The sequence below is a fragment of the Apteryx rowi genome, unplaced genomic scaffold (genome assembly GCF_003343035.1).
Source record: "Apteryx rowi isolate R43461 unplaced genomic scaffold, aptRow1 scaffold_69, whole genome shotgun sequence".
NCBI lineage: Eukaryota > Metazoa > Chordata > Aves > Apterygiformes > Apterygidae > Apteryx > Apteryx rowi.
In genome coordinates this window covers 2,679,472-2,706,087 of record NW_020450971.1, presented here as the reverse complement: position 1 = coordinate 2,706,087, position 26,616 = coordinate 2,679,472, and the positions used below count along the sequence as shown (strand labels likewise).

The 26,616-nt window shown below is 41.1% G+C and overlaps 1 protein-coding gene across 1 annotated transcript in view; it reads left to right on the top strand.

The window, feature by feature from the left end:
• Positions 1–26,616, top strand: part of ALG13 (ALG13, UDP-N-acetylglucosaminyltransferase subunit) — a 33,259-nt gene that overhangs the window by 6,218 nt on the left and 425 nt on the right. The window contains exons 4-25 of the mRNA XM_026086252.1: positions 5–139; positions 255–338; positions 1,550–1,600; positions 2,334–2,380; positions 3,333–3,405; positions 5,268–5,349; positions 5,710–5,890; positions 6,890–6,965; positions 7,668–7,776; positions 8,962–9,026; positions 9,946–10,046; positions 10,981–11,108; positions 11,819–12,056; positions 12,221–12,334; positions 12,542–12,698; positions 14,726–14,861; positions 16,153–16,188; positions 16,317–16,372; positions 17,061–17,123; positions 17,478–17,649; positions 24,433–24,473; positions 25,289–25,472. Coding sequence (XP_025942037.1) covers positions 5–139; positions 255–338; positions 1,550–1,600; positions 2,334–2,380; positions 3,333–3,405; positions 5,268–5,349; positions 5,710–5,890; positions 6,890–6,965; positions 7,668–7,776; positions 8,962–9,026; positions 9,946–10,046; positions 10,981–11,108; positions 11,819–12,056; positions 12,221–12,334; positions 12,542–12,698; positions 14,726–14,861; positions 16,153–16,188; positions 16,317–16,372; positions 17,061–17,123; positions 17,478–17,649; positions 24,433–24,473; positions 25,289–25,472 — 2,329 coding nt within the window. The remainder of the gene's footprint in view (positions 1–4; positions 140–254; positions 339–1,549; positions 1,601–2,333; positions 2,381–3,332; positions 3,406–5,267; positions 5,350–5,709; positions 5,891–6,889; positions 6,966–7,667; positions 7,777–8,961; positions 9,027–9,945; positions 10,047–10,980; positions 11,109–11,818; positions 12,057–12,220; positions 12,335–12,541; positions 12,699–14,725; positions 14,862–16,152; positions 16,189–16,316; positions 16,373–17,060; positions 17,124–17,477; positions 17,650–24,432; positions 24,474–25,288; positions 25,473–26,616) is intronic.

Genomic DNA, 26,616 nt, shown 5'->3' with positions numbered 1-26,616 from the left:
GCAGAAGGGCTGGAAGAAGTACTTCGGGCAGAAGTCCCTCAGCGAGGTCACCATGGACGAGTACCTGGGCAGCCTGGGGCTGTACCGCAAGCTGACGGCCAAGGACGCCTCCTGCCTCTTCCGGGCCATCTCGGAGCAGGTGGGCGGCCCGGGGACCCGGGGGGCGCGGTCCTCACCCGGCGCTGCGCGGTTGTTGGGCGCTGCGCTAAAGCTGCGACTTTCTCCTTCGTTCCCCGAAAACTTCTCTCTTTCAGCTGTTTGCGTGTCAAATCCATCACATGGAAGTCAGGAAAGCCTGTGTCTCCTTCATGAGGCAACACCAGCGCAACTTTGAATCTGTAAGTTCTGCGTGGGCGCTTGGGCTTGGGGGCTCAGCCACGAGCAGCTCCCTGCGCACATGTCCCCGACGCCGTGCCGGGCTCTGCCACCCCGCAAGGGGCAGCGGTGGCAGGCGGAGTGTCTGCTTACCTTACCCGAGCCGCGGTCGCAGCAGGCTTTATTCGACTCCGTACTGCTGTAGCTCCTAAAGTCATGCGAGTTACTAATAGGTGAACGTTCCCTGTTACCTAAGCAGGTAGGGTGCAGTTTGTGCATAGCGTGTTCTCTGTGAGCAATTAGTGCAGAAGTCGGAATGTGAGAAAGCTATAGGATCTTGGAGTAAGAAATCATCAAAGGATAGTAAAATACTCCAGCATGTGTTTAATCATGGTATAAAGCATGTTTGTGTTGCTTTGATTCCACCTGGATGATCTAGTGTGTATAAAAGGTGCTGCATGAAGATTTTGTTTTAGCTGGTAAAAGTCAGTGATTTTTGGTGTTGGTCAGGGTTTAGTTCCTGCTAACAATGATGCCTTCATGTAGTCACATCCTTTCTTAATCTTTTTCAGATTGAGTGTTGAGATGCTGGGGTTTTTTTAAGCTTTATTATTATTTATTTTTAACACTCCTTAAATTTCACCCTTTGCTTAGCTGGAGCTATCTGGGGGATAATAGGAGGCATCTGGCTGGATCTGAAGCTATTGCCTAGACCGAGGGTGTCCCCCCACTCCTGTGAAGGATTGTTTGGGCTTAATACAGAACAGCTGAGGTGCATGTTGTTGGTTTGGTTTTGTTTTTTAAATCACAGTTAGGTGTATTATGTAGCCTAGGAGGGAGAAAAGTGGATGAGCATTTGTGCTCAAGAGCATTTGTGCTCTTAGGGGTTTCTTTTGTTTTGCTTTTAAGACTCTCTGGTATTTTCACACTGGTCCCCCAAATCATCGCTGTGCCTTAAGGCAGGGAACAGCTGAAGTGGTTTCCCCAGTCAGACCACTGCCCTTCAGAACCTGAAGGTGGTAGGATCTGGCAAAGTAGTCCCAAGCCTGGGTTTTGTTGTTGTGGGTTTTTTTTGTTTGTTTTGTCTTTTTTCCTCCTCCCCCAAACTTGCAATGGGTGACCTGTTTAACAGCTAGTAATGTTATCTGACATAGTGTTTAGGTTTAGTTATGATTGTCAGCTGGTTAAGTTTTCTGTGTGCTTTTTTTTTTTTTTTCCTTCTTYTTYTTTTAAGTATGTGGAAGGTTCATTTGAGAAGTACCTGGAACGACTGGGAGATCCAAAGGTAAGTCTGGTCTAATACTTGTGGAGGTACTAAAATCTGAGGAGAAAAAGATCAGGAAAGTAATTGGATGATGGCTTTAAATGTTTTATTGTTAGTTAGGCCCCAATCCTGGGGTCTTGTTTGCATAGAAAATACACAAATTCTCAGTATAAATAAATAGTATATAAACAATATCAATTTCAGTGGGAGTTCATGTGCAAAGGAGCTATCTATACAGACCAGGCAGTAAAGCTGAGGTCTCTCTCAAGCCCCTTATTTATGATTGCAGCTTCTCCCTAAGAAGGTAAAAGGAAAATGTGTGGACTGTACCTCACAGCAAACATTCATCAGGCTTTGTAACCCTTTTCTTCTTCCTTCACCCCAAGTTATTTGAATGCTATTTCTTTAAATTTTAACTAGTAAATATAGTGAATGCAGCAGTATCTGAAACAAATGCAGTGTGTGTGTGGTGTGGGTTTTTTTGTTTGTTTGTTTTTTGTATATTTGCATGACTCCTTTAGGAATGGCTGCTAGAAGTAGCTCCATCTTTAGCTATCAGCTTGGTAATCATGGCCATCCCCTGTTGCAGATACTTCTGGAAATTCTTATGTCTCAATTCTTCATGCATTTGTTATTTTCTTTTTAACAAACTGATGGATTTGGTTAGCTGTCTTAACACTGCAGAGAGCTGGTAGAGAGTTCCCAATATTGAAGACAGCTCTGCTATTTCATGTAATTTCCTAATTTTGCATAGGAAAGTGCTGGCCAGCTGGAAATAAGTGCTCTATCAGTAATCTACAAGTAAGTGTTCCGTTTCCTTGTTAAATTTCATTTTGTTTTGGACTGCGAAGCATTTGTGTTCTGGCCTCCTTCCCCAGACCTTTTTATTTGTTTGTTGCAGAGGTACCCGTGTTGTGAAACATGGTAAAAATGCCACCTGACCAAGTTACTTTAACATCTAAGTGGGTGTCATCACAAGCCCCTGTTCTGATACCAGTTGTGCGGATTATGGGGAGGGTCAGTTTCCAGTGATGTTTATTTGGTATCTTTTAACTGATGTTAAACTCTGAAGTCAAGTGCTTCCTTCCAGTGGTTGAAGGATGGAGAACATGTGAAACAACTAGAAGCTGTGTATAGTGGAAACACTGTGTGGTAGTTATAAGCATGGCTAAAACTCACATATGTGTTCTTGAAAGCTCTAGTAGTGAGGACTACTTGGTGTGTAAACCCTGAAATCTGTTTCAAATGTAACATAAGCTTGCTGCAGGTGCTGGCTGTCTTGCTAAAAATGCTGCTTATTGCTGAACAGTGTGGCTCTCCAGTGGTAGAAAGAAGAACCCTCCCTTTGCAAACTGGATCTGTTCCAGTACTAAACGAACAAACTGGACTTTCACAAGAGTTGCTAGCTTCCTGTAGTGAGGTGCTGATCCTTTCACAGGATGACTAAATCTCTTAAGCTTAACTGTCCCACTGGCTGAGCACCCTGTCATAAGTATCTGAACTAATATAATGCATGCTTTTGTTATCTGTGACTAGATGTAACTGACTTTCTTGGATACCTCTTTTGCGAAGATGGGTGTAGTTTGCTCATCTAGCTATGCTTTATGATAGCATTAATTTATCAGAGAAAGTATTTGCTTACTTTCTATAAACCAACAGTGGATTCTCCAAAGAGCTCCTTTCAAACTTCTTCATAATATGGTTCTACTGAAAGTGCAGTCTTTCAAGTCTTGTTTTTCCTCTGCTTACCTAGTCGAGACTTTATTCTGTACCGGTACCCTGGAAAGCCACCCACTTATGCTACAGACAATGGCTTTGAAGACAAGGTGAGGAGAAGTGAGGCAACTTYCTACCCCTCCCCCTGACTCCTCGATTCCGCCAGCCCCGCTCAGTTGCACAAGCTTGCTGCTTGAATTGAGCTCTGGTAACTCCAGTCAAGAGTCTGTATCTCTTGCATACCTGAGCAAAGCTCCAAAGCTGGTTTCAGCTCATGGATAAGCAGGCTATTTGCACAACAGTTAATCAAATGACAGTAGTTTCCCTTCCCATCTGAGGGATGGCTTGTGTGCTGTTCCCCTGCCAATTTTGTTTGTTATTCCAGTTCATTATTGGAAACAAGTTTGACTTTGGCAGGAAGAGGGAGCTTTTAGTTCCAGGATCTTCCTACTTGATCAGCTTTCATGTTCCTGAAATTTTGCTGACTAAAACCACTTCCCACTGCAATTTAACTGATCTGACTAGGTAGAATGAAACATCTGGACTGAGTCACTGAAGAGCAAAACAAGACTTATCATATTGGTGAGGAGAAGGTGTTCTTCATCACCTTAGGGCCTCTCTTTGAGATGTCAGATGGGGTGTGTGTTTTTTTTTTTTTTCTTCCTGAAGAGGAGAAATTAATGGAAATGCATTAATCTAACAAATTAGTGCATTTCTGTGAGTACAAATTGATCCCAGTTAAGAATCAGAGCTATTGGAACAACTTATCTTCATAAGAAAGTTACTGCTGGGGAAAAAATGAACTTAAAGGAGAAATACTCTGTATAACCTCCTGTCTGACCCCATTTTTTTCTGTGGTGGTGTATTTGTGCCCGCACAGTTATGTGGATAGCTCAGGTGTTATGCCAGTGCAGTCACTGCAGTATGGGTTTCAGTATGGGCTGTTATGCTTGCTAAAGAGGCTAGTCTGCTCTGAAATCTGTGCTGCAGCAGCTGCTTTGTTATAGGTTAGTACTGCTGCCTTGGCTGGCTTGCCTGCCTGCCTGCACTTAAGTTGCACCTAGAGTGCCCCTTTCTTTCCCTGTGTAGTTTGCTCCTCTTGAAAGAAGATTATACTTTTAAAAACTATGCGGCATGGCCTAAATGGCTTTTGTCCTGAAGACTTTACCACCAGAGCTCTGTTAAGCATTGGCAGCTGTGTGTCATTAGATTGCATGCACAGGCAGCAGCTCTTTCTGATGTTGCATGCCCTCACTGAGGGAGGCTGTGTTGGCAGAAGACGGCACAAACCAAATAAGAGCCTTGGCATCCCAGCTCCTGTGGGGTCCCTGTGGGGCATCCTTACCGGCCCTGCGCTGACAGCTGTGGGCGGCTGAAGGGCTCCTGCCAGTCAGAGCTGGCGGCGGTCATGCACCTACCTGGGTTTTGATGGTATACACTTAATTGGTGGGTTACTGCACACACTGCAAAAAGCATGCATCACTTCAGAAAGCGGCCTTTGTGGACTGAATTGCATCATACGAGCGAGGCTTTATTGAAAGCTGGAGTAGAGTCCACATATAAATGCTACTCTTCTAGTCTTGCAGGTGGGGAAGTGTGAGATGTGCCTTTGCTTGGACAGGGTTCTCCAGGGATTCTGCATGTAATGGCTTGTATTTATTTTACCTCTTGAACAAATGTTGGTTTCAAAGTTAAAGTGGAAACAAACTATTGTTTCATCTTTAATACAGCATGACATACAAGTCAACAGTTTTTGCTTGTATAAAAGATAAAATTATTTGTAAACTTTAACTAGGATTCAATTTTAAGCTGGTTCTACAGCTTTTTCATATTTATATTGATAATATTTATTTTCTTGAACTTGGTGTTGGCTGTAGAATGGAAGAAAAAGATAGTCTTGCGTTAGGATATCAAATAGACAATGTTAGATTTTATGTCATTCCATCCTAAAGCCTTTTTTTTATTTTCCCAGATTTTACTGTGTTGTTCCGGCAACGGCCATTATGACTCTGTGTATACAAAACAATTCCAGGCAAATGCTGCTATTTGCCAGGGTAAACTTGAAACTCGTTTTTCTGTGAAAGAGAATTATGTCTTTTCATATGTTTCTAGGCAGTATTCTGTTTTTCTGGGGGGACGGGAGTGGGAAGGAGAGACAAGCTCATTTATGATATACTTTTATATACGTACAATCATTATACTGTCTGTGAAGTAGGGTATTGGACCAGATGACCTTCAGAGGTTCCTTTTGACTTAAGTTATTCTATGATTCTCTGCTTAATTGAATTTAATATAACTAGTACCTTGTAACAGTATGTAACATCTAAAGATATGCTTACCTTCAAAATTGCAGCTGTTCTTGTGCATCTGGTATTGTGTTAATTTGTTTTGAGCTTTGTGTTGATTTTGTACAGCTGTATTGTATGAGATCCTGTACAAAGATGTGTTTGCCATGGATGAGGAAGAATTAAGGTCTGCAGTTGAGATGTTTCGAAGTGGGTCTAAGAAGAACAGAAACAGTGGCTCTGTAGGAAGTGAGGATGCAAACTTCGATTGTCTTCCTGAAAAAGTATCAAAAATTCTACCAGAAAAGAGGTAGTATTTGGGGAAGTAACATGGTAAAGGGGAAGCAAAAGAATTAAAACCCTTGCAAAGGGCAGCAATTTAGTAGACTGATCTCAAAGTTTCTTTGAATGCCTGTGGGGTGCTGGTGTTAAAAAAAAAAAAAAAAAAAAAAAAAAAAAAAACAAAAAACAAAAACAATCTCATGACACAAATGCAAAGCTGAAGTGTATTGTGGAAGAGACAGTGTGCTTTCCCTGGAGCTGGAAAGTGTCATGCAACTGAGCATCCTCTGCTGCTGGCTATGCTGCAGTTGTGGCTCTGTAAATGACAGTTTACTTGTAAATAAATTTGTTTCTTAGGTCATCACAATTCCCCTTTAGTGTTAACTCTCCTAAGCCGCTATAGCCCTGTAGAGGCAATAGTGCTCTTGGAAAATGAGCTGTTTCTTTTCTTGTTTGTCCATTTTTAACAGAATTGTACTCCAAATAGACAATTAAATGGTGGCATTATTCATAAAGCTACTGTGTAACCACTGTCTGTTGGATCACTGGGGGTCATGCAAGTGAGTGGGCAGAATGTGCCTATGGAAACCCTCGTATCCTGTGTTGATCAAGTCACCAAAGGGCTGGAGGGGTGGCTTTGACCATTACTGAACGCCTGTAGATGATGTTGGTTTGATAGGGAACTGCTGGGCTTAGAGCACAGTGCYTTGTGGTGCTCTTGCAGTGCAAGAGGTCAAGCACTGTCAGCAGGGTTTTGTTGCATGATCCTTAAGCAACATGGTGGCTGTTGTTAGAGGGGTGGGTGTTGGAACAGGTAAAGGGGTTTCTGTTTTTGTTTTTTTCCTTGAAACTAGAACAAGACTTGCTGGCCTGCACTGTATTGCAGTAATGGCTAGTGTGAAAGGCAAAATCTACCACTTGATGGCACCATAGTGCTTTTATTTGGTTATGTGAACATTTGGTTGATGTTGATTCTGGTTAGAARTTATGCATTGTATCTTTTGTAATCTTATTTTGAATTGCTTAGAATGGAAGACTGGGAAAGCAATGATATTGACAACTCGCCTGAGGATAAATTCAAGCAAGGCACTGAGGAAGCAAAGGTTTGGCAGTTAAGGAAAAATCTGCCCCCTGGCCCCAGTCATATAATGTTATGCTGGTTGAGGTTAAATCCTCATTTCCACTTTTTAGAAATTACTAGCTGGGGAGGGGGTTCATATGGCTTACTCTTCCTCTATCATCTGCCTGTCTTTTGGTTTTGCTCTTGCATTTGTCTTAAATTGGATAACCCTGTGTCCTTTCTGAGGTTCCCTTGTTTTTTTTCCTAGCTTTTTCCTAAAGGTTGAACTTAGCAAGCATTTCCTGGCCTGTTCTTCATGGTTTAACTCAGTTCCCTTTCATTTTGAACACAGTATAAGTTAATTTACTGGAATTGGTTTCAAAAACTCTTCAGAAAACTGTTTTCAGACGTACTGAATAGCTGAAATTCCTGCTAACTGGGAAGCCATGGCTTCATTGGTTTTAGCTAGCTTCCTTTTGATACCTTTTGAGTAAAGAGCATGCCAAGTGTTACTCTTGAGCTTATTTTAACCTTTTCAGTCTGTTTCTTCAGTTTCTGAGCTGAAGAATCTGTATGCGCATTCATATTCTTGGGCCTTATTCTTAAGGCAAATATAGAAGAAGTGGAAAAAGTTGGGAACGTAGTGTGTGCATGTTAAAATGATCTGCAGATGCTGGTAAGATAGAGACTTCTGAACATCTTACACGCACTTGCTAATTCTAGTCCATTTCAACTCTGTTTTTAGCCTCTAGAAAATCCATCAAAGATGCCTTTTCCATATAAAGTGCTAAAAGCTCTGGACCCTGAGATCTATCGAAATGTAGAGTTTGATGTTTGGCTGGACAGCAGAAAAGGTATCTTTTAATCTAAAAAACCAAAAACTTTCTATACTACACCCAATGTTAACCTTATGGGTTTATGAGATCTGCGATGCATTTCAGCATAACTGAAATGCAAAGGGCAGTGGTTAACCGAATGGATAGTTGTAGGCTGTACATCCTCTTGCCAGTAGCTGATTTTTTGGCTTGATTTCAAAGTACCAAATACACTGCTTCTGATTCTATGTAATAAGGTTGCTAAAAATCTGACTTCAGGATTTGAAGTACAAAACAGAATTTTGCTTTACATTGCTTTCATATCAGAAATCATTCGAGTTTGAGGGTTTCTTATCACTTTTGGTAGCAGCATCTGTGCAAGGACTCCTGCTTTTTATGCAAGCTTTCGGCTTCAGAGTTGTATTATAAGGAAGGTGTCAAGTTTAGCATTGAGGTGTGCCAAATGAGATGAGTTGTCTCTCTCTTCCCAGCTCCCCTGGGCTTGAACATTATGGAGGAGACTTTATAGTCTTCATAGCTTGGGTTAGGTAGCTGCATTTCTGCATATCTTATGTGGCTGATCTTCAGAGGAAGATGTTACCAAGAAAGATGAGTTTTGAGGTGGTGTTTGAGGGCTGTCTGACCCCCAAGTCCTCTGCGTACTGAAGAAGTTGAGCGTTTTATAACTGCATAAGTAGTAATGAGAGCCACTGACATTCTTGGAACAGAGTATAGTAACTAATTATCTGTGTGGAGTACTGATGTGCAGAGATTCTGAGCAAGGAATGAAGAAAAGCCTGTTGAAAACTAGCAGCAAGGGAGATGTTAAGGGATGTCAGTTTTTCTGGGCAGCATTTCACTTTTACCAAGTGCCAACAGGGCTCTGGCAAGACAAGGGATGTCCAGCATTCTTAATACCATGCAGGATTGACTCTGTGCAATCTCAAAGGACACTGTAGTATTGAAGTAATGATGCTACTTGATGCAATATCTAGTTATTATTAATTGCCTGTAAGTTAGTCTGGTTATGGTTTATGTTAGAGGAACAGCTTCAGTTACTTCATTATCGCTATGGGGAATGTTTAGCTATGCATAGAGAAATAATTAACTCATTTGGCCTATGACTAGTAGCTGGGTGTAGTCCTGAAATCATGAAGTACTTGTAGGTATGCATGAAGAAAGAACAGTAATTTTAAAGGCTTTTTCCTTTTTATTTGTTTTTAGAGCTTCAAAAAACTGAATACATGGTGTTTGCTGGGCGACAGTACTATTTAGGAGACAAATGTCAGGTTAGTACTCGAAGCAGATTCAGTTATGATAAATTATTAAGCTTTGAATGAAGTATGGCAAATCACGTAGAATTTTCCAAGGCTTTTCTCCTTCCCTTCCTTGTACCTATTAATCTGACTTTTTAGTTGCATTTTGTTCTAAAGTCTAAGCTTAAGCATTGGGTAGTATGATGAAAAAGCTGCTTTGAAGTTCATTGTGAACTAGTGATACATATTCTGCCAGTGTGGAAGCTCCAGACTGAGAGCTCAAAATACACAGGGTGTGTGTTTGAGGCAGTTATGTATTAGGTTTTTGCTGGGGGTCACCCACAAATTTGGCCAGTCTTCCCTCTACTCAACAGTAGTGCAGCAGATATTTCCATAAATGAAAAAGGGAAGGGGGAGGGGGTAAAAAAAGGGAGGAGGGGCAAGATAGGGCCAGGAGATGCTGAAAGGGAGGTCAGCTTTTCTTGTGTTTCCATGTTGTATGGAGCAAGGGCTTATTTTTTTTCTTTATAACTTTGTTTGAGGTAGTACTGATGACTCATTCAGTGACTTGTTTCTAGCTGAGCAGAGCTTTCCCCTCCAATTTCCTGTTTTATCTTCTGTTCTGCTGAAATTCTTAAATAACAGTCTTCCCTGGTAGTTATCTGCTTGGCACAGGGTACAAAAATAAGTTAAACATTGGAATCTGTATTCTTACCTTGTCTTCACTCACAAGTTTCTTTGCAATGTCTTCTTTCTTTTCCTTTGTCCCTCTGGTTAGTATAGTGCTCATTATTTTGCCGCTATGTTGAAGAAATATTTGAGACTCTTGGGCCAACTCAGTAATCTATGGCCAGCTAGAAAACAGCCTTTGCTATCAGTGGACTGTAGACAGCATTCTGATTCCCTTGATACCATTTGGGCTTTTTTAGAGCTTCCCTTGTTCTCTCTCCAGGTACGTCTGGAGCCTGGAGGTAAGTATTACAATGCTCATATCCAGGAAGTTGGACAGGATGGCAACACGGTGACTGTGTTCATTGAAGAACTGGCAGAAAAGTAAGCAATCTGGTGACAACTTAAAACTGTGTTTCATGTTTGCTGAACTCTTTCTGGTTGAGTCTGTGTGTGCTTGGATCTGACAGATGCCTAAAGTAGGATTACTAGGATAGTTTGAGAAGAAAAGAGAATTCAGACTTTCAAATATAGAGCGAGGCTACTGGAAGGAGACAGGTTTCCTTGCAGGCTATTGCTGTCAACCTAAAATGTTGCAGGAAAATTATTCTCTTGGATTTCTAATGACCAAAGTCAGTACTGTGATGATTATTGAGAAGCCTTGCTCTTTTGTATCTTCTCTCAAATGCAAAAAAAGTGGTCTTTGATGTTTGGGTTGAGTTCATGGACAGCAAATTGTCCTGTTACTGGCTTCTCTGGAAACTTTACATTGTAGCCAAAAAATAAATATTTGGCACTTCTTCTGACAAAAAATCTAATCACTTTCTCCACCTTGCTGTTTAAAGTATTCCCCCTCCCTCAAATCTAAAATTAGGCTTGTCCACATACTTTGTTCGGTTGTACCTCTGAAAGCATGCAAATGTAGAGAAGAAATTCACCCCAGCAGGCTGATAGGGTAGTGTTGAGATTAAATCCTACTTTGCCCTTTTTTAATATATAAATAACGGTAAGGTGCTGGATATCAGAGAAACAGGATAAGATGGTAGGGAGCTTGTGAAAATAATAGAGACAAACTTGTACCCCCCTCCCCCCCAATCTTTAAAGAATCTTAAAAGGTTGACTTGCGTATTGGAGCTGGAATCGTTAACTAATATGTTTTAAATGCAGGTCCATTTACCTCAGAATGAATTGGACAACTTTGAAATCTAGGTGTCTCATATTTAGAGATCAGCTTTCAATGTTGCTTCTGCTTATGTTGCTGTGCAGTTACGCACGGTGTATTCTTGCAGCACTGCTAACATCAGTATTTTTCACGTAGGCATACAGTTCCATTAGCAAACTTAAAACCAGTGACACAAGTCGCACCTGTCCTTGCTTGGAATGTGGTTCCCAGCCGTAAAGGAGGAAGCTATCAGAAAATAACGGGTGGATACTTCTCAGGAATAGGTTTGTACTGGGTTTCAACTTTTTTTTTTTTTCCTCCTTCCTCTCTCCCCTCTTCTGAGGGAAAGAAGACCAGTTTTTAATGGGAGCAGTCTTTGGATATTGAAAGTGACTCAACTCAACCTGTGATGTAAAGCTTGCCATTGCAGGGAGTTCATGTAACGTGATCCTTCACAGAGAAGGATGAATTTACCCTTGCAAAATAGCAAGTCCATTGAAAATATGTAGTAGGATTAGTATTGCTCAAAATTACCAAGAAGAAATTCAGTGTTTGAGAACCATATATAAAAGCCTGGGTCCCTGTGCCAAAGAACTTGTCTGAGCTGGCCTTAGCAGGGATATATGGAAGGACAAAGACTCCTGTAGTCAGGTAGATACAGACTCCATTTGTTTGATTTGGAAAATGTTTTTGTAATAAAACCTCTTCATAAAAGCTTTTATTTATTAATACCAAGAGTAGTAGTTTGATCAGCTGAAACTGGGAGAGTATTTACACGAGACACTATATTCTGCTCGTGTGTTTAGAATGCCCATTTGAGCTTTCAAAATAATGGTATGCAGTTTGCATACTTCAGATATTTTGTGTGTGTTTGGGGGAGGGAGGGGTGTTATGTCCAAATACTGACTTTTCAAATGATAGAACATAACTCTGGAGTAAGTTGTTTAAGGTATTTGTGTAAGCCTGTCTCTTCTGTCTGCAATTGAAACTGCAGAAATGGATATGAAAACACGGAAGAGATTGCTTAAGAAAGTCCGTGGAAAGGAAGTTTTCATGACTGTGGCTTATAGTAGAGGTCAGCCAGTTCTTCCACCCCGGCTACAGCATGGTGTTCCTTCAGGGCGCTCTTCTCCAGTTCACTGCTCGCAGGGTGGTGGAAACATGGCACCTTACGAACCCTATCATCCTCAGAATCCTCCTCAGAGACATGGCCGTGGATTTGGGATGCCGAGGTATGAAGCCTTGAAAACCTATCAGAGATAATCATTCGTTCTCTATTCATTCTTGCTACAGACTAGTTAGGACAGAGTTTGTGCTATTTAATAGATAATACTACAAGCGAGTTCCATCTGAGAGGCACTTCCTGGTAATTGCACCTTTTACCCTTTAAACTTAGGGGATCTGCCCGATTTATAAACAGGCACAACATGGTTGGCCCTCAAATAGCATTCTACCCCAGTCCAGGAAAGAGATGCTATCAGAGCTATGACAATTTCTCCTACAGGTCCCGGTAAGTGAATATAAACCTCTTTACAAAACATTGCTCTAAAAAGGTTGGGGGTGTGATGGGAGAGGGATGTGGAGGGCTGAGTTGGCTATTAATGGCACGATAATGGGAATGTTGCACATCTCTGAAAATGACAGTTAAAATTTAGCAGGAAAACCAAGCTGAAACTCCAGATATTGTGGTTCTTAACCGCTTTTCTCCTTTTTAAAGTTCATACAGCCGTAGTCGCCGTCAGATGCAGTGCATGAATAAGGAATGTCAGTATGGGTTTGTACCAGAGAACGGAGAGGAGCCTCAAGGATCAGAAGAAACAATAACTTTCTACGAAATTGAAGAAGGGGATGAAACTGCTTTTCCTGCTTTACCAGTAAGTAATGAACAAGAGACTTGTTTAAAAGCTTTGAAAATAAAAAGAAAAGGCTGTACAAATGCACAACACTTCACCTAAGTACACAGCATCTCTGCTTCCTGGTATGAGCTTTAGCAGCCAACATATTTTGGAGAAGTGAAGGCTGAAATGAGCATAGAGCCTGCAAAACCTGCTTAAAATCTCCATTTTTTTTCTAAGTGTCTTGCATGCCCTTCAAGCAGCAGTTGTTTTATTTTCTATTTAGTATATTTTGATACAGGTAGGATTGCTTTTATTTTTTCTATTGCAGTTTGATAACAAGAGGCTTGGAAAAAAATCCCTTCCTATTCTGGATGTCTGCTATCTAGATCTAAACACTGTGGGAGTAAGCTCTTCACTTGTTTGCCACACTGTAATTTATGATTCGTGCAACTAGATTTAGAAGCTGTATAGTGATAGTCTGGATTGTTCTTATGAATTCATAGCTGTGATATCTTGGGCTAGCATGCTGTTCCTGAAACAGTTTCTTCTGCTACAGCAATGGAAAAAAATCTAAATCTAGACTTCTTTTAAAATAGTCTGATAGCAGGTCTGTAAATGAAGCAGCACAATGTATTCTTAAACTTTAAAATCAATCTTCTATTTATTTATTGAAAACTTAAGCTTAGTGCAAACTGCTGCAAAAAATCAGTTGATGTTTAGCTACCTGAATAGGAAAGCAGCTCTTCTAAAAACTGGTAGGTTTGAGACTTTCTTATTGCACCAAAGCAGTGAAATTCACAAGTGCAGACTTAACCCTGAGCAGATTTTTCTCTCTCATTATTTATTTCAGCAGCTGTTTTCTGGTTCCTGCTTCATGCTAGATCTGTGACCTTTTGCTCTGATTTCATCCAAGAATGTCCAAGATTATCCTGAATATCTTTTTTTTTTTAAAGACATGAGATCAATATAGCTTAGTAGCTTTTCATCCCCGTTGCTAGACTAAATAGCTGTAGCTGCTACTGAATAATTTCTCATGTACATTCAAGCACTTTGTTACTGTCAATGCCAAAGCCTTTTCTCTGTCTCTTCCTTGTCTTGTTTAGTAAAGGAATTTAACATTTCCTGGGGAAAGATGCATCTCGCAGAAAACTCTACCATCCTACTAGAGGCCTGGTGGTGGGAGAATCTTCTGACTCACAACCTCTACTTCAACCTTGGAAATCTTAAAGGCCTCTCTGAGCACTTTATCGATTTCATAGCCATCATGTCTTCTGAGGAGAATTTTGAGGGTCACCTTAGCCATCACAAAAGAGTGAATTAACTACCTTTACTCATGCATCTCATAATCCTGTGTTCCTGCTCCTTCAGAGAACTCTAGACTTTTAAATCGTGGTGCAGCTAAGGACTGACTCTTCCATGCAAAGACAAAGGGCACATGAAGAATTACAGGGGTATCATGGGAACCCTGATGGGTGCTTCTCTTTAGAAGAGTCAGGCTTGCATGCATGGGTCCAGTTAGCACAGACAGTGGGGTCTATACTGATTGCCAACCTCATGGGTTTCTCTAATTGTGGCTAAAGACAACCTCTTGCTCTGAGAATTGGAGTGTTTGGATGAACTGCGCTGTTGCTGGTTTGGTGGAAGTGCTCCAGGATGAAGAATGAGTGAGTATATGTTGGAGGTAGATAGAGATTCTTGGCCTGCTGTCTGTTGTCTGCTCCCCCTTCTCCAGCTTTGTTTTAACCTAAAACAAAGTTGACTAAACTCTGGAGTGGGGCAACTTGAATGTGTCGCATGGGACAGTGATAAGTTTTTCAAAGACAAGTTACMCTGTGTGTGCTGGGTGGAACAAAAGGTAAAGGAAAGAAGTGTGTCCACAAGTATTTTCCTGTATGGAGGATGCATAGGAACAGCACGCAAATTGCAATTACAGTAAGCATTGGTTGCAGCAAACTTGTTCTGCCAGTCTGTTTCAAGATGATGGGAGGCTCTGCTGTGCGCATGTGGAGCRAGGAAAGGCATATACTATTCTTAAATGCACACTACTGATTTTTGCTTTTCAGAACCAGGGTAGCCCTGCTCCCATTGTCCACAGTCCAGCAGGATTCTGGGTAGCAAGGAGAGGCCCCAACTCTGTTCCAGCTAACAAGCAGACCCTGAATTCCTCAGAGGAGGAAGTGGAAGAAACAAGTGAAAATGGTGAGTTCTGAAAGGGTTAGTGGGAGGAGGGGAAAGACAAGTTCAAAGATCTGCAGTGTGCTTCTGATCGTTGAAGAGGGTTGCTTGGTTCTCCTAAAGATCCATTTATTGCAGGCTTTGAACATGGGTGTGAACATGCTATTTTTTTTTGCCTGGCAGGAATGTGTTGCTGTTTTCCCTTAAGCTTGCTAGACTACTACTCTCTTGATTGCATAGGTGTGTAACAAACTTGCTGCTTAAAAATGCACGATGTAGACTGCATTTGGTGATGACAGCCTTGATACTTGGTGGAATAACTGAATGAGCAAACTTTCACCGTCTTTTCTGCACAAATGAGATGATAGTGTGTCTCAACATACTGATGCTTTCTTTAGCTTTTAATTATATACATACACTTTTAAGTATATTAGGTCAAACTCTGCTATGCTGTGATTGTTTTAAGTTCTAGAAACTCCTTTTTTTTTTCTGATGGGTTTTGTTTGTTTTCTAGAAGTGTCTGTGAGTGCTTAGTTTCAGATATCAACTTTGAAAACAAGGGGTTTTGGAGAGTGCCGGTAGCTCTTTTCTCATGTTTTCTTAGTCCTACCAAATCAGTACCCACAACTTACAGTGGTGAATACTAAAAATGGAAACCTCTCAGATTTCATCATCTTGGTTCTGCTATAACGCTTACCTCTGAACAATTAGAGCAGTGTAGTGTGTTATGTTTTGTTGTTTGTTTGAAGGACTTTCTTCCTGTGCCCCTCCATAAGAGTATCTTTCTATAACCTCTTTTTCCTCTTCAGAATCTGTCCTCTTTATCCTGTGTTCGAAGACAGTAATTTTCTAGTTTTAAATGAAACCATGAACTCCCCTTCTTGTTGTGTTGGTTTTTTTGTTTTGTTTTTTGAGAGGGGGAGTTATTTTTTCGAAGCTGACATAAAATGAAAGCTAATGTCTAATATCTTATAGCTCTGTTTAAAGTCCATAAACCCAGAACTACAGTGACTTCAATGTGGATTGTAATTTTAACCCAAGCTTAGGTTTGTCTTGGTATCTACAGGTGGAAGTAGTGACTCGGTATTCCTCAGTTCACATAATGTTAACAGAGGGAGCTGACAGTGTTGTTTCAAACCTTTTAAGAAAAGTAGTAACAGGTTCCTGTTTGGCATTGTGTGGTGGGTGTTTTTTTTTCCCCTGAAGGTAGGTAGTTCATGTTAGTTGATGCACTGAAGTGTTATTGTGGTCACTTCAGCTTTAAACTCCTTCCCCCTCCCCCCTGAATTAAAGCTTCCTGTTCTCTCTCTTCTAGGGAAATTTCATGAAGAATATCTTTACGCGCCTTCAGGTGAGTAAAACTTGGTCTCTTCTGATGCAACATGTGATGATTGCAGTGCAATCATTACGATCTTATAAGTTTCTGAAAGATTAGATTTAATGCCACTTTTCTCAATTACCTTTGCCCATGCCCTCCAGATCCAGACTGTGAAACTGCAACAGTATTTAGTTCAGCAGAACCTACAGCAAACTTGGTAAGATTTAGTCATGGTCTGTTTGGATTAGGAATCCCTGAAGTACTTGGCATTCTCCATAAAAACTATCCTTGGAAGCAGGCTTAGTGTAGCAGATTAGAGACCATTTTTGGAAGAAAGGAATGATGGTTTCATTTATTTCTCCCTCTTCTTTACCTCTTAAATGGTGAATTTTTTTTGTCTGAGCTTGCAAGTACAGTCTGAATTGTACTAAGTACGTGCTCTCTCTTTGCAGAGGGCAAGGTAGAAAATCATTAATGTATTTGAGTCCTGTTTACTCTTCTTCCTTTCCTGCTCCAAATAGCCCTTACTTTTCTCAAGCTATGCTGAAAATCCCATTCCAGTTAGTCTTACTCCTCTACAGTGGAACTGGATAGATCTCATCTTTGATAGAACCAGTATTGAATGTTTTGTTACCTGAAACTAGATCAGGGACTATGACTTCTCCCTTCTTTGCTCGCCTGCTGGTCTACACTGGGTATGAAAACCAGTCTTATGCATGTCAGAATGAAACTGGTTTTACTCCAGTTGCAAAAGATCCTCTGTTTTCAGATATATGTATGCATGTGCGTGTATATAGAGATATATACACACCCATAATTACACACACCAGCAGCTTAAAAATTTTCTAATCTTGTGACTTCTCTGCCTCTTAAACGGATCGCACTTTGCTCTGGAATCCCTTCAGGAAGAAGGGACAGTGTCTGTCTCGCCTCAAGATGGAGTTGCTTCCTACAGCTATCCCCAGAAGGTAATAACTAGTACTTTATTGTGGCAGCCCTGTGGGGAGGTGACCATTGCGCTTGATCACTCACAGTTTTGTTCTCTTGTAGTCTTGTASCAAAGAATACAATCCCCTGTAAATATAAGCAGAATAGAAGGGTGGGAAGATGGATTGCAGGTGTTTGCAACTCTAAACTGCTATTTTCAGGTTGGGATTTTCAAGCCCATTTTTAGGGAACTTGGATAGCTAGATGCATTTTGGATGTCCTAGCTGTAATGTGAACTGAGAATTTTTGAACTATGTGTTATTTTCAAAACCTGCATAGCCTCTGTCAAAGCTAGTGTTTAGAGTCAGTGTGCTGATGCTCTGGCCCTTTTGCAGGTGATGGTGAATTCTGCAGTAATCTCAACCTCCACCTGTGTTAATGCTGCTCCAGCTACAGTCTTCTCCTCAAATTCTGCTGCTTCCACTCAAGCCAGTGTCACAACAGCTGTTCCCCCACAAACAGCAGTTCAACCAATCCTGGTATCCCCCCCTTCTATAGGGAGGCCAGGTAGGGTGTAGATACTAAGGCAAGGGATCAAACATATAGGCTTTCGGTTACTTTACTCCCCTTCCATTTTTCCTTTGTTCCACCAATCCAAAACAAATATTGAAACATTTCTAGAGAACATCATCTGCTTCGACTTAAAATGAATTGTCAATAGTTGTAACTTCACTGCTGGCTCCTTGTTTTCATGTTCTGAAGGGAACAATTGCCCCTGAATTTGCATGCAATTGGAGGTCTCCACTTTGGGTGCAGTTCCACCACCACCACCTCTAGCTGTCAATGCAGTTTCACTGAAGGGTTTCTTTAGAAGATGAGTAGAAGTTCATTGTCACTTCCTTCTGTTTCCAACAGTTAATTCTCCCCTTGTGTTGAGAGATTGATGCAAGTCCTGAGGCTTTAATATCCCTTACAAAAATGTCATTGGCTGTGATAGTTCGGGCTCCACGCATTTTGGTTGTCTGACTTGACTTTTGTGAACTGTGTTTAGTTCTTATCTTTAGTTCTATGGGAAGAAGATCAAGTGCACAATGTGACACTGATACTGAATTTATCATCTGAAACACTCTCTCCTTTTGTTCTTGTGAAATGGGATTTTCTGATGTGCTGTCTGTGGGCAGTCTGCTTTTGTAAGAAAATTACTTTCCCTTCCTATAAAGAATTTCTCATGTCTTCTACAACTCTTTATTTAGTATCTTTAAACTTCATTTTGCTCAATTCTGTCTCCCTTTTCACTATTGCCTAGTGTTTTCTTGGTTTGGGGTTTTTTCCACTTAGGCTGATATTTCTGCATGAGAGTTCAGCTGGCACACTTCTCTGCAAGCTCTTCACTTGATGATGCCTTTACAAATAATCTGCTGGTGTTCTAGAGGTCTGGGCCAACTAATGAATATTCAACAAAGTTTATCTAAAATAACTTCTGCATGACTTCTCTTGAACCTTCCCCTATTTTTGTGATATTTTGATGACTTAGTGATTAGTCTGTTCCCTGTTGTTCTAGGACAGACAATTATGTAAGAAAAGCCTGAACTGTCTCCTAGTATGAAGAATTGATTGAAGAGAGACAGACATGTATTCTTAACTGGAATATGGAACTTGTGAATAGACATACGGTTAAGGCTTGTAAGACTGGAACCTTCCCATCTGGTTTTAAAATTTCTTCTGGACTTCTTATGAAGTGGGAGGGAAGTGATTAGTAAAGAAAACTTCAAGTTTAAAACCTGCATTTAGGGGCACAGAGATGACCAGAAAGAAGTGCACGCTTAATTGTATAACTTAGCATCTTGCTTATTTAAAATGTCATTGCAAGTTTGACTTGACTTTTGTTTCCTTCTAATAGTAGCAGTTTCTTCAGTGCCATTCCCAATTTACTCAGCTCCTCTTCCTCCAGTCAGTGAGGTGGGAGAAGCTGGTGCCATTCCTCCACCTTACTCTTGTGATCCCAGTGGCAGTGATCTACCGCGAGGTAATGAAGGTGTATTTTGTGCTTCTACTAGTGCTGCTGTCTAGCACAGTTTTGACTTGTGTTTTCTATGGGAACTTTGCAGAATACCTGTAGGGAGATGAAATAGCTCTCTGCAGCTCACAGAGAGCCGGAAGGAATATTGATGCTTATGGCAAAAAAAGTGCGTTTAATTCACATTTGAGTCTGATATGAACTTGCTATTCAGAACTAGGATTACTGCAGCTTTAGACAGCAACCTAAAGAAGCAGAAATATTAAGGGAGAAGGTTGTTGACCTATATCTTATTGGCTCTGGGTGGAGTAATCATATCTTTTCTGATAATTGGTTAGTGTTGTAGGTCTTCATGAAGTCTTGCTGTTGTACAGTTCAGTGGGATATTGTGCTGCTGTTCTGTGTGGCTCTGCAATGTCATTCTTTGGCATCATAAAATGAGGATAAAGTGTAGAGTTTTTTGTTACTCAAGTATACAGCATGTTCATATACTGTCATAAATTATGATAGGGTCTCTAACAGTAGATCTCAGCTATTAAGCAACAAGTATGAAAAGAGCAGCATAGCACCTACCAGCAAAGCAGCTCTGAATCAGCTTTCAGCTTTACCTAGCTGCTGAACTTGGGCTTTTTTCTAAAGTAGTAACTCCTGTTTAATTAACTTGCTGTTACAGATTAAGAATACCTGCATAGCATGCAAGGTTGTATCAAACAGCTGAGTTTGGTAAACAGTGCAACACACATTTGCATTCTGGGTTATTAATTTCATGGCTCTCAAGACAGAATCAGGGCCTGCAATTCGGGAGAGCTTTGCTTAATAACCCAAGAATCAAGTAGTCCGCTGTCAGTAGYGCTGGCAAGGTGCCTCTCAGCCACAGGAATAACAGTATTGCTTATTATTATGCCGTATACCTTGYTTTTCTCTAGGTAGGAATGTAGCTGAGGCCTGGGTGTCACCTTCAGATTGCTGCGCTAATCTCAAGAGGCAGATAAAACTGATCTGTGACGCAGTGTCTTGCCTTAGCTGATAAAGGATTGCTTGGCTGTACAGTTCTGGACAGCTGTAGAGAAATGCTCTCTTTTTCCCTGTGCATGTCCTTTGGCAGTGCATTGGCTCAAACTGCACTAAGGGTTAAAAACTGAGAAAGGCTGTAAAAGCAAATCTGGTTACTCAGCTGGCTTGTCCTCTGATAGCAACATTCAGCTTGTCCCAATGTGTAGCGCCCAGGCTGGGGCAGAAATGGTCTGGATATGAGTTAGAGTTTAGCTACGGCTGCAGCTGTACCCGTGCTGCCGCTATAGCAAGTAGAACAGCTTGAGCTATTTCCGCCTTCTCTGGCGGACTGACAGGGACCTCGAAGTGGGGCTACTTCTGGCAATAGTGAGGCCAAGCTAGAGGGAAGCTATAGTCTGCTCTAAAGAGCAGTAATGTGAAACTGGCTGGCTGCTTACACGTTTACTGCCCTTGTAGTGGGTATAGCTCTGCACGCAGGTTGAAGTACATGTGCTTTTCACCTGCCTCCCTCCCACACTGGATATGTTGAATGTCTGTGCATCRTAGCTAGCTTACTCTAATAGTCTTCTACAGGTACAGCAGACATTATTTTATCAAAGGCTTATTATGTTGGATTCAAATTTCTGTCTCCTATTCTCTTGCTCTGTTGCTTGCGTAGAGAGGAGCTTTTCATTTAGGGGTGACTGAGGAAAGGAACTGTGTGTGTGTGTGTGTATATATAGGGTCTGTAAAATTCAGACTTTCTTTTTTGCATTGTTTCAAAATATGCACTCTCACTGTAACTGCCTGAATTAATTTCCTTCCTCCCCCTCCCCACCTGACCATGCATTTCAGGTGTCTGGCACTTTCTTTTAGCTTCAGAATATACAGGTTTTATTATTATTATTATTATTATTGAGGTGTTTTACTTGTAACACAAAATACTTTGGTAACACAAATTTGTTTTCATGCTTGATTCAACATATTGTTATCTAAAGTAGCTCTCTTGTCCCTGACTGGGACTTTCCTCGAAGTACTAATTCTAGAGGGACAATTTCAAATAATGGGAAGAGCCACTCTTGATACCTGCAGTTCAGGTAGCTGCATCTGGTAAGCTGCAGAGCAGCTTTGGGCCAAAAAGATATGGATTGTCAGTTGGGTTCACCATGCAACATGCTTGTTTTGCCAGAAGTTGATTTGGAGAAAAGCAGGATGCACAGTGTTACGGCATGGCTGCTCAAAGCTCTGCTCACCCAAGTATTGCTAATGTGTTGTGCAGTAACTCGATTGTTTTTTTTACAGGTGCTCTCAATTCCTGTTTTTATTAATCTTGAATATTCTATTTCCCACTTTCCTACTGCAGTAGGATCACTCTGGATGGTACTAAGCACATATYGGAGTTAATTGTCTTCAGCTTTAGTTGAATGTCCTTAACTGAGGCTTTCAGCACTTGGGAGAATTGGGTGTTAAGTGCACTGACAAGAATCTGGAGTGGATGTGGATTAATAGCCTCTTCAGTCCCTGCCTGTTGCTCTTCTGCTGAGTCTCTCCACCCAATATCTGCCATGTCCTTCAGGGACAAACTTTTTCAGAATTTTAAGGCTGATAATTAATAAGGAATTGCATGTAGCATTTATGTTGTCACACTGCTGCGGTGGAATCTACACAGCCATTAAATTAAGAAATCCAGGATCTTTGCTGTAGTAGATGATAAGCTGTTTAGATATACTTGACCTGTAGTTCTGTCTGCCTCTCTGTTAAGAGGTACCTGCAGGACTGATGTTTGTTTGACCTGGTGTAGTTTGGATGCCTGACTTGTGAGGAGACTAAGGTAATGGACTAGAGAGGAAAACAAGCCAGGTGCCTTAGTATTTCTTTGTACGTCTGTGTCTGTCCTAATTTTCAGACTTTTTTGGATCTCTTTCAATGGAGTCTGGGCTTGTGAAACATGTTTGTGATACAGTGGCCTTAGGTGTCTGACCCTCACCTGCTCCCTTGCACTTGAAGAAGCTATTGATAAAAGACTGCTTGATATTACTGTGTTCCAGAGACCGCTCCTTTCCTGCAGTAGCATCAGGATCGATCAGAGCCTCTCATCAGCACAGTAAAAATCTTGTCAAGAACTTTGTCCTCATGCATTGTAAGACAAGGCTTTATTGGTAGTTAACATGTGCTTTATGTTTTTGTGTCGGGGTGGTGAACTTTCTTTTTTGGCTTAGCTGTTGCTTCATAAGGTAGTCATGTTTCACTGAGGATCATCTTGATTTCTAGACATTTAAAAGAAGAATATAAACGAAAACTGGTCTCCTGCTGTACTTGCTTCTCTTCCAGCATTCCAGACATCGGTATTTCCAGTATCAGTTTGTCACTTCAGTCTCCCAGCTCTCCCTTTGTACTGTTATCTCTGCTAGGAAGCAGCTGTTTCATTCAGCTTGTGTGCTTGTTTTGCATAGATTTGCATAAATAATTGAAGAACAAAATCAGATTTTTAAAAAACTTGCTCCAAATGTAGATGCTAGATACATAAAAGCTGACACTTTTGTGAGTCTTCAGGCTATTTTTAATATTTTACTGACTGGGGTCGATGTTGCAACCAAAGCACCACTGCTTTCAGGAGTAAGCTAGCAGCTGTTAGGCACGAGGAAGGACCTGTGTGTAATCACTGACATAGCGAAGTGGATTGCTGCCCTGAGCAAATGTGCTGGGCAGTGAAAGAGCTGAGAATTGACAACAGAGGAAACATCCTCATTAACTGTCGAACTGGGGTTGCATTCCCCGTGCTGTGCCTATCTGCAGCGAAGTAGGACCCGCAGTACACAGAGGCGTAGGGCTGGGAAAGTGCGCGTGTGTGGTAGCGGACGGACAGGGAAGCGGTGTGGAGCCGAGGCCCTGACTGGGCACAGATGGGTAAGTGGTAGGAAGCCGGGGTATCCGGTAGCTCTGGAGGCGTTGCTAAGCTGAAGCCCTTAGTGGCTCGCTTGTCATCTTCGATTGCCTCCCTGTTATGCTGCTCTGCTTTTCGGCTCCCAGCAGTACTAATCAAATGACTAATCTGCCTTTTTTGTGTGTGCAAATGTATTGCTGTGGAATGGGTGACTTGCTCTCCCTCCTGAGCCTTTTGAAACAAATGTTTTGAGACTGAGAAATCGGCTATTTTTTTTCCTCATGTACATTTCTAGAACTGCATCATAGGATGAAAAATGCTTCTGTGTCTTGCTCTCTTCACCCTTCCCCTCCCTCGCCCCCTCCCTCCATGGCAAACTTGAAAGTTTTTGAACTGCTTAACTGTTTTGGACAGTTGGAAATCTATTTCTAAGCTCAAAAATATATTATTCTTGCTAAGTGTTTTAAAGTCCTTCCACGCTTCTGGGTCTGCTCCTCAGAGTATCGCATATTTTCCTGGGGGCAAATTAATCAATTCTTGGATGACAGAAGTAAAAGGCTAGCTGCAAGAAGGCAGGAAACTGGGTACCCTTTGATCCTTGTGAGGAAGGCGAGGGAAGGAACATCTCCCTTATTATATCAAATCACAATATGGAGAGAATCAAAAAAAAATCTAATTCTTCAGGTCTTGGGATTGCTATATGTGTTGTCCCAATTGATGTTTCTCTGTATGGTTATTGCTCAACAAAGCGCTGAAGCTGGAGACAGTGGCTGCAGAGTTGGACTTAACAGAGAGCAGAAGCAGCATGAAGCTGGAGTCTCTATGGAGTTGGGCCACTCTCTCACACGCTAACCCAGAATGGTTATTTTCAGTATGTATGCAGCGTGTATACAATACGTATACATTGTGGATGAATTGCCCYGGCTTATGAGAAGGCAACTCCTACCTTGTCTGCATGCTTCCAGACGCTTTCACATTTCTGTAGTGAAAAATGACAGAAGTGCTTTTAGCAGTCAACTTCATTTAGGGGCTTGGCATCAAATTCTTACTGGGTGTTAAATTCCTTTTTCCTCTGAAAACCCAGCCTTAATAGGAAGTCAAAGTTGCTAATCAAAGTCCTGGTATACTGTGGAAACTTATAACCCTGTCTGTTATCAGTTGACTAATCAAGACGAATAAACCAGAATCAAACCTGACAATCACTGAAGTTTGATTAAAAGTTGGTTAGACAGATGCACAAATATCTTACTGGATTAATTTATTTAGAAAGATGCACTAGTTTTAAAAACTGGTGATATTCCAGATACATTCTTAACCCTCAAAACTTGCAAGAAAAACTAAATATTTTTATTTGCTGAAGTGACTTTAAACAAAGTATTCTTAATGTGTGTGAATTTCTGTTGCTTCTCATCTTATACTCTTCTGCTCTTTTTAATGTCATCTCCTTTAATTTCAGATACAAAGGTTTTGCAGTATTATTTTAATCTGGGATTGCAAGTAAGTGCTTTTACAGGCAATTTACTGTAGTCATTTTAAAAACCGCTGCTTGTCTTGACAGATGTACTGATGTATTTGAGACTTGCCGGTGCACTAAATGTGCATCCTGTGCACTTGACTATTAATACATATAGGCTTTCTTGGAGGAGATTAAAGTACAGCTCAGGAAGTGAAGTTCTAACTCAAATCACAAAGCGCGTTAGTACGTCTAGTTGTTCACTTTGATTTTTTGCAGAGGGCAGTGGATAGATATTCTTCCTCCTGTGAAGATAAAGGGAGGAGTGTGAGCCATTCTTAAAATTTGTGTATGTGCACATCAAAGACCACTCAGATATATGGTTTGAGTCCTCTAGGACTTGTTCAGCTGTGTTCAGACTGATTAGCACCACTTAGTGTTCTGGGAGTCATTGCTCTGCTTGAAGAGTTGTCCCTGGTACAGAAGGCAGTGCTGGTGCTGCTACACAGGGAAGTAAAAAGCACGTCAGCTCCTTCAGCTGAAGAAACAAAAGTCTCTGAATATGACAGTCATTAAGGAGGGAATCTTGATTCTCTGTAAAGATCTGTAACAAGGAACTGCAATGTAGAACTGAAAGCAAAATAGGTGGCTGTCTTTGTAGGTATTGCAGTAACTTTTCTGGCAGTCTGCTTTTTTGGGGGGGGGGGAGGAGGGTGTACCATCATCTTAAAGTGATAGAAGGAAAAATACACTTCTTCCTACTTTTAGATCTGAAAATGTTAGTAATTTGGAGGAGGAATGGAGACTGTGGTTGTGCCTGTGGCCTTGATGTTTTTTTTTTCCCCCCCTCTTTCCAAAGTATTATCATCAGAGCTATTGGCATTCCATGGTGTATGTACAGCCAGTGCCGCCACCATCACCTGTGGAAGCTTATCCAGCGTACGCTGAGCCTGCGCCAGTCCTGGATCAGTCAGTACCTCAGCTCTACACTGATGCTGGGCGGACTGAAGTCCATCAAGTTCCTCTGGAAACACCTACAAATGGTTAGTATTTAAGACCACATGCATGAGTTATGAGAAGCTAGAGAAGAGATTTTTAGTCTAGGACTGCTCCATAGCAGCCTGCCAGCACCTTTGTTATCCAGTCGGAAGCATGAGGTTGGGAGAACATACGGCGTAAGCACTGTAATAGGCTATTGCAGTTCCTCTCCTGTTTTTGGTACTACTCAAGGTTATGTCAGCATTGCTGTTTTAGTCCCTAATGTCAAGGGCTTTGTAAAGCCATAAAGAGGAAAATGTACTGTAGCTCTGTATGTGGTATGCTAATTTGGAAAAGCTTTCTAAAATTGTGCTGGATGCATGTCTCTGATAAGCAAATAATCAAGGTMTCAAAACAGAATACATGTACTTAAAACTTGACCATCTCTTTCACTTTGGCAAGCTCTGAGCACAGGTATGTTCACTCCGTAGGTATTTCTTTTGTAAGGGAAATGCTGCAAACCTTGTTTTCAGGCTCTGCGTGCTGAGTTACCTTCCAAGTAGCCCTTATTGCTAGCCATGTCTTTTACTGTGTGTAAAATTTATAGCAGAACTTGGCTTAACCTAGCAGCTTTGTAACAGGCTTGTAGATATATTTGGCAGTAAATAAGAGGATTGCATTAAATGAGGTAAAAGATATCAGAAAGGTCAGATGCCTGGCTCATTAAAATGGCAAATGGTCAGTGTTGGAAAGGAGCACATGATAATAAAACTATTGCTCAGAGTATATGGGCTTAATGTTCTGATAATACTCTAGCGAGGTCAGCTGAAGTGTTTTTTTTACACAGATCAGTGTTGTATAGTCAAAGGTTAAATAGGGGAAGAATATATCATCTCTCTTACCTGAGTCCTTCTTGAAAAATTTGCCTCTTTAATACAGGATGTTGTTATGAAATTCTTGAACAGGGTTTTGTGAAGATGAGTGAGTTGCCTTCTAGTTTAATTCAGGACCTGAGATGACACCCCCCCCCCAAAAAAAAAAAAAAAAAAATTAGGAGGGATATACATGGGCACAGAATTGTTGTCACCTAAATGGATTTTTCCCTTTTGCCACCTGCATAACACTGTTCATGGCAATGAAGGTCTGCATAAAAATAGTCATAAAGCTTAAAATATGGTAATTTTGTCTAGGGTGTATTTTGTTTTGCTT